The sequence below is a fragment of the Rhopalosiphum maidis genome, chromosome 3, assembly GCF_003676215.2.
Source record: "Rhopalosiphum maidis isolate BTI-1 chromosome 3, ASM367621v3, whole genome shotgun sequence".
Lineage (NCBI taxonomy): Eukaryota > Metazoa > Arthropoda > Insecta > Hemiptera > Aphididae > Rhopalosiphum > Rhopalosiphum maidis.
In genome coordinates, this window is record NC_040879.1 from 20070395 (window position 1) to 20078016 (window position 7622).

The 7622-nt window shown below is 27.7% G+C and overlaps 1 protein-coding gene across 1 annotated transcript; it reads left to right on the forward strand.

Annotated features, from left to right (window-relative positions):
- Nucleotides 1-630: 630 nt before the first annotated feature.
- LOC113558924 lies at nt 631-3544 on the forward strand. The gene is made up of 2 exons (XM_026964506.1): nt 631-766; nt 2534-3544. Exon 2 carries the CDS (start codon nt 2710-2712, stop codon nt 3499-3501), a length of 792 nt encoding a protein of 263 aa, XP_026820307.1. The 5' UTR covers nt 631-766; nt 2534-2709; the 3' UTR covers nt 3502-3544.
- The last annotated feature ends 4078 nt before the right edge of the window (nt 3545-7622 follow it).

The following is a 7622-nucleotide window of genomic DNA, read 5'->3' on the forward strand; positions in this document are numbered from 1 at the left end:
TTGAGAAATTAGAAAATAAAATGAACGTCCAATTTTAACCTCAAACTTAGTGTAACGGGTATAATATATTATCAGGCAATAAAGATTATTTTTGGGCTACCAAAAATATATTTTACGCTTTTGCAGAGTATCATTGCTAATAAGAATAATGCGTTCAGGGCTCGAGTTAATTAAAATTGTTGACTTAAAGGTACGGTTTCGTCGCAGCGTCAAAGAGTGGAACAGCACAGCACCATGACGCCGAGTCTAGACGCTTACTATATGTTCAGAGTTCAGACCGATAGTTGACGCTAGACGCCGCGTCTGGACGCTGCAGGGAATTAAGTAATACAAAAAACAAGTAAAAAACAATAATACTAATTTGGGACCTCCAAATAAATTTTGCACACGGACCTCTGAGTGTACACACTAAGCCCACACTATTTCAATACAAACAGTGTGTACGCTGACACTTTTCCAAAAAAAAAAAACGCTTCAGTGTACACTATAATTGAAAAAGTGTCACTTATTGTCAAAACGAACAAATTTTGTAATGATATTCACGTTACGCAACCAAACTCCACGTCCATAATTCCACATTTCATACATCATCAATATTGTTATATAATATATTTTGTACTAATATATATAGTGCTCTACACTCTACTCACTATCCATTCCAACATACGATTCACTTTCATTCTGGCCTTTGCTAAAAAGTGTATCTCTCTTCAATTTTTTCATCAATATATTACAAACCATCAACTACCAAACCAAGAATATTAAGGTAAGAAATTAAAGATATTAAGATATATTGTTATAATAATCCATGGACCATAGTTATTAAAATTATATAATTAAAATACACGCAGATCTAGGCAACCGTATAATGTACTTAAAGAACCACCGTACTCAAAAAATTCAAAAACTATTCTATTACCGTTATAAATAGTATAGAGTCAATTGAACTTAATCTTTTTTCGAATGAACTAATCAAATATATTTAACAGTACCTCATAATCTTTACGTTCGTATAATTATATCACATTTTGCTTTAATCTTTTAGAAAAAAATAACACTTAAGTAAATTATATTACGCATTTACCATAATATATTATATTCACTGCAGTAATCGTGTTTAATAGTGTTTAGACGATAGTGACATCGTATACCTATAGATTTTTTACGTGTAAACTAGCTATTTTAGTATTAACTCGTAGCTAATACTAGATGTGGTCGAGGGCTTGCATAATATTATAAAACTATCTAGCGACTAGCAGTACTCTTATGAGTTATGACGGCGGTGTATTATACTGTATAATATAATTGTTATTATTTCATTAATATTAAATCAAAATGTGATATAGTTATACGAATAAAAAGATCATTACGTACTGACTTAAATACATTTGATTAGTTCATTCGAAAAAAAAATAAGTTCATTAGCAGTTGTATTACGATAAATAAAAAATAGACAAATATTGCCGTGTATTTTGTATGGCCGCCACCGCGGCGAACGAATTCGTCACGAGCCATGTCAAAATTCACCGTAACTCGTGAACGGATTTTCACATACGAATTTTAGTGGTATCATTTTATTCGTCATCGTATGAACTATAATTTAAGCCAAAGAAAATTTGTTGAGTTGGACGGTCTTTTAGTTTAAATATATACTCACGACCAGCATAGTTATTGAACACCGTTCGTAATAATATAGTGTGCGGATTTATATGCATTAAAAACCAACCAAATATGCACTAAAAAATCTTAAATATGTTTAAATCTATGCACTAATATTATGTTAAAATATGAATAAAAGAGTAGCAAAAAAAAAAAATTTAATTAATTATTTAAAATGTATTTCAGAATTTATCTTATATTATCTTATTTTATTTCCCCGATTATTGACCTTAAGTCATATTTGAGAAAACCGTTTTTACCTAAAAGTAAACTTATTAATTTATTTCGATATTAATTCGAAACAATAAAAATATAATATTTTTTTTTTTTATATTATAATAGACGATTATATATTTGAAAAATTTCTAAAAAAAACGAAAAAAATACATCGATATATACAATAAAAATTTTAAAATAAGTATATTTTTGATTCATTACAAGTCATAACTAAGAAACGATATTTTCACCACATATAAAGGGGAACTTGGGATGTGAAATATCGTTTAAATTTGTCTAATTCTGAAACTACAGAAAAAGTTATTCGAGTTTGAAAAACACAGAAGTAATGGATTTTGATACAATTTGAACTTTTTTCTTAAATAAGTGATTCCGATAAAATAATAACGATATTTCACAGATAATGTTCTCAACTACATGTTGTATACCAATTCGGTGTAATAACTATCACTATAGCCTCAGTGGTTATGTATAGAACCACTATACAGCGCAAAACAGTTTTTGTTATATTTTATTTTTTTTGCATGACAGAGACAACACACGTAGGTGTAGAGCGTCCTCTTAAACTATAATTTTTATACTTATGTTTATATATATTTTATTTTTTTACATGTGTGTTTCATTTGTTATCAACCAGTATCAAAGGATATTTGCGGTTAACATACATATCATCACAGCAGTTGACATATCTACGCAATTGGAAGTATTTTTCATCGACATAAGAAGAACCATCCTATTGCTATACAAACATTTGAACTATAGATTCTAATAATAACATTATCATTTTTGAGATTGTTGTGATACTTTTCAATCATGTTAACTAATCAATTTTTCGCTTATTTCATTTTTACTTTTTTGGTGTTGGTAGATATATCTTACTGTCTTAATGATTTTAGATGTCCTAGACAAATACTTGGTATTTTTGCAGTAGATGAGTCAACTTTTTGGGAAGCTGATAATATACCTTATGAAGGACCTTTAGGATCTAATACACCAAGTAGATTTTGGGCACCAAATCAGATATTTTTAGAACGAACCAGGCCTGGTGTCACTACTAATAGAGTTATTGTGTCCTGCGTTCAAATAACACCGGATGTTCTTGCTAAAAGTGGCAGAAGACGCGACAGACACAATTTTATCCCGGCAAGAATCTTTAGCGAAATCATCAACGGTGTGACATTTAAAGACCACGCGGGACATATTATAGCCCATAAATTGGGTGGTTCTTATCATGATCAGAATATTATATCACAGAACCCTAATTGTAATACCGGTTATTGGAGTCATCACGTTGAAGGTATTATTGATGTGTCTGCCAATTACGCGGGTAAAGAAATATATTACGGCGTTAAGGCGACATATGCCATGAACGATAAAAATGATTTTCCCACTAGACCAGTGAAACTCGACTCGAAAATATTTATTAAAGAAGGGAATTTGTTTAAACTCATAGGTTCTTCAGTTGTAAAAAATCCTCCTCCCTCAAACCCATGTAAAATTATTTGTAACGATTTGTTCCCGGTTGATTTAAAATACTTAGATGACCCGCAAAAACAATGTAAACGGCAATCAGATCAGGCTGGAAAATGTTGGGCTTCATGTTGAGTAATAAACAAATGCATTGTGCCATTATTTAAGATACCTATAATATATCATTTTTATCATTGTTATAATTGTTTTAAAATATTCTGATATATTATAATACAATTGTAATTAACAATATATACACATTATACAATATAGATACATACATGCATGTTAATTTCATAAATATTGTATAATTTTTATTAATAATATGTTTAATAAAAAAAATTGCACCAAAAATAATTTTTTTGTTTTAATGATTCAAATTTTCCGAGCAATGTGTACATTAAACGTTCTTTCACCATTCTCATAATACATTGAATACATTTGTTTAAAGTTGTTACTATAAAGTTAGATACTATTTATATTATAGTTTGGAGACCTTTTATCTATACCAAAATTTGTTTACACATTTTTGATACGTTTTCGGTTTTCATTTTAAATAATAACCATTGAAGACTGAAACGTAATCTCTTTAATCATAGAACATTAAAATATGTACATATAGATTTATACGTATTAATCAATTTATAATGCATATAAGATTTTAAGACATACAGAAAAAAAATAAGAATACTGCAGCCCTGCAGGGTATAAAGTAAGACGCTGTTGAGCTTTGTCTGTGAATTTTTAAATATATTTGGGCCGTTGTAAATACATTTTTATGTTGTTGTTTATGTCCCAACCTTCAAGTCAGGATCTTTTATCAAATGTTTTGGCTTTAGAACCATTTGTAATTTTATAAATATGTGCCTGTGAACATGAAAATACAATGAAAAACAAAATAGATGCTATAAATAATATGCTCTTAAAAAGTTTGTAGTTTAACAGGTAATAACATTGATAAATGCATAATAAAACGAGTATTATATTAAGAAGAATGATGTAAATCGGAGACAATTCTCATCATATTTCATAAAGCTTATTCCAATGCATATATACATTTGCATATAAATCTACTCCCCAGTCATATTGATATTACGGGTGAGGAAGTTGGTGAAATGGTTTGAAAATTATATTTTTCGAAAACCACCTATTAAGTTGGAATTATGTACATGTTAGTGGACTGATTTTAAAATTTAAAATAATAAATATTAAATTTTTACACCAATTATATGTATGATTTTAAAGATTATTTTTTGGAAGTCGATTACCTAGACTTGCTTACATCGATCATAAACATAATTTTATGTACGTGTGATCCAGTACACGCAGAAGAAAATACGACAAAAAAAAAAAATAAAAATAAAAAATTTTAGTTAAAGTTAAGATTTTGAATAGTTTTGATATTTTAAATTGTATTGAAGAAAAATATATTTTTGTTGTACTTTTCTATTTAACATGCCACATTATATTGCGTTCTTAGGTATAATTAAAACTTATTTTTTATAATTATATTACTCAATAAAATTGTATATTAAAAACTATATTGAACATTTTTTAGTCAAAATATATTCATTTTGCAATGTTAATTAATCACATCTAATTACACGCGCTTATTAATATATTTTTATTATATTTATAAAAATAATGGTATTTAAATATTTTTATGTTTAGAGTAGAGGTATAAATGTGACCAGTAATAGAGAAGTAGAGGGAATTTAATGAATTGTTTAGAAAAATCCTTAGAATAGACCCAGGTATAGTTCTCAAAACATTTTTGTCATAACCGTAGAAAGTAATCATGATATTCATATCGCCCAGCAGGACTCACATAAATATTACTTGTTTAATATGTGAACTTAGTAAACTACAGAATTTCTTAGTGCAACTTCATGCCGATTTATATAACATTTAATTTATTTACATTTGTAATGTTTGTAACTGTTTACTAAAGAAAGTATTTAATATTCAATTTTTATTCAATTATTTTAATTTTAAGTGCAAAGTACCTATTTATTTATGCGGTTGTTTGTGAAGGTGTGTATTAGTGTATTGATTATTGCGGATTACCGAATGACATTTTAATCAATTATATATTTGATAATAAATATTTGAATATTTTTTAGTAAACATAGATTTTTTTTAAGTCCTTTATTTCTATTTAATATATTGTTTAAAGAGAATACTTTTAATATGTACTCTGTAAAAAAAGATCTGTTTAGGTGTAAATTAATAGATAATTAAATAATAATAATAATAATATTGATAATATATAGAATTAAAAATGAAAATTTGAGATTAAATTCGATTTTATAATAATTTAGTGGTATAAAATAGATGAATAACGTCTCGAAATAGTGATAAGTAAAGAAAATAAATGAATAAACACTTGAGCAATAATTGAGAATTATTAAAATAAATTAAGGAAAAGATAAATTTATTGAGGACAACAATTTCGATAGATTAAATTTTTATCACAACGAAAATAATAGTTTTTCACCTAATAATAATTTATGTACTAAGTAGCGTATAAGCACAAAAACATTTTATTTAAGTAATATGTATTTTATTAAAATCATAGTCATTACTCGTTAATCATTATTCAATAGGGCAAGAGTTTCTATGAATTTGCATGTTTTTTCCTTAGGTCCAAATTGATTGGTTGTCAGATATATCTATGATTTGGCTCATTCTTGATTAAATAATACAATTTTTTTTTCCATATTTTTGCATGTTTTGAACATAATGCATATAATTGCATATATATAAATTGTTGAGTGTCTTGTTAATTTTAACTGATATTTATTTAATAAACGTCTAAATTTAATGGTTTATTTGCCGAATTATCGTAAATATATTATACCGTTTTAAACTAAAATGAACTTAATACTAAAAGAGAATAAGGGATTCAAAACATTTCTAAAAGTGTGTAACATTATAAACGGTGATTATAAAACAGAAAAAAAAGATGTTAATATTAGGTACTTGTACATTAAATCCGGGACAAATCACGTTATTTACATATGCTTCAACAAGATCGTGTGATGTGGAAAGCAGTTTCAGCCGATAAAAATTTTCGATATAGTAGGCGGTCGTTCACATTTTAAAATTTAAAAAATAATTTAACAATTTAATGTAATAATACTATCTAATATTTAAAAAAAAAATGTTTTGCATATTTTGGTGAATAAAACGCATATTTAACTATTTTTTAGTGCATAGAAATGCTAGCCCTATTCAGTATTCATTATTAATTGAACACCACACTTGAACGTAGCGCATACACCAACTGATATAGGCGGACTGTATATCTGGTGAATGATTTAAAATATTTTGCTCGAATTTCAAACAGTCTTCAATCAATAAAAATAAAACGACTAATGATAAATTCTTATAATAAATTATATACACTGTTCTAAGACTAGAGTATAGTTATTGAAAAACTCATTTGATGTAAGTTGATAGGTACCTATTTTATATTAGGCATACGTATACTGTATAGATATCTCGAATGGTTATCAACCGCTGTCTGCTATCGTAATTTGTTATTATAAAATATACGATACAATTACACTAAATTTCAAATGAACTAGAACACTGGTTTTTTGAAATATAAAAACACTATGTATTTGAGAAATTAGAAAATAAAATGAACGTCCAATTTTAACCTCAAACTTAGTGTAACGGGTATAATATATTATCAGGCAATAAAGATTATTTTTGGGCTACCAAAAATATATTTTACGCTTTTGCAGAGTATCATTGCTAATAAGAATAATGCGTTCAGGGCTCGAGTTAATTAAAATTGTTGACTTAAAGGTACGGTTTCGTCGCAGCGTCAAAGAGTGGAACAGCACAGCACCATGACGCCGAGTCTAGACGCTTACTATATGTTCAGAGTTCAGACCGATAGTTGACGCTAGACGCCGCGTCTGGACGCTGCAGGGAATTAAGTAATACAAAAAACAAGTAAAAAACAATAATACTAATTTGGGACCTCCAAATAAATTTTGCACACGGACCTCTGAGTGTACACACTAAGCCCACACTATTTCAATACAAACAGTGTGTACGCTGACACTTTTCCAAAAAAAAAAAACGCTTCAGTGTACACTATAATTGAAAAAGTGTCACTTATTGTCAAAACGAACAAATTTTGTAATGATATTCACGTTACGCAACCAAACTCCACGTCCATAATTCCACATTTCATACATCATCAATATTGTTATATAATATATTTTGTACTAATATATATA

Bases quoted from the DNA above. Each gene is read 5' to 3' on its own strand.
- LOC113558924 (XM_026964506.1), top strand. From the start codon at position 2,710: ATGTTAACTAATCAATTTTTCGCTTATTTCATTTTTACTTTTTTGGTG.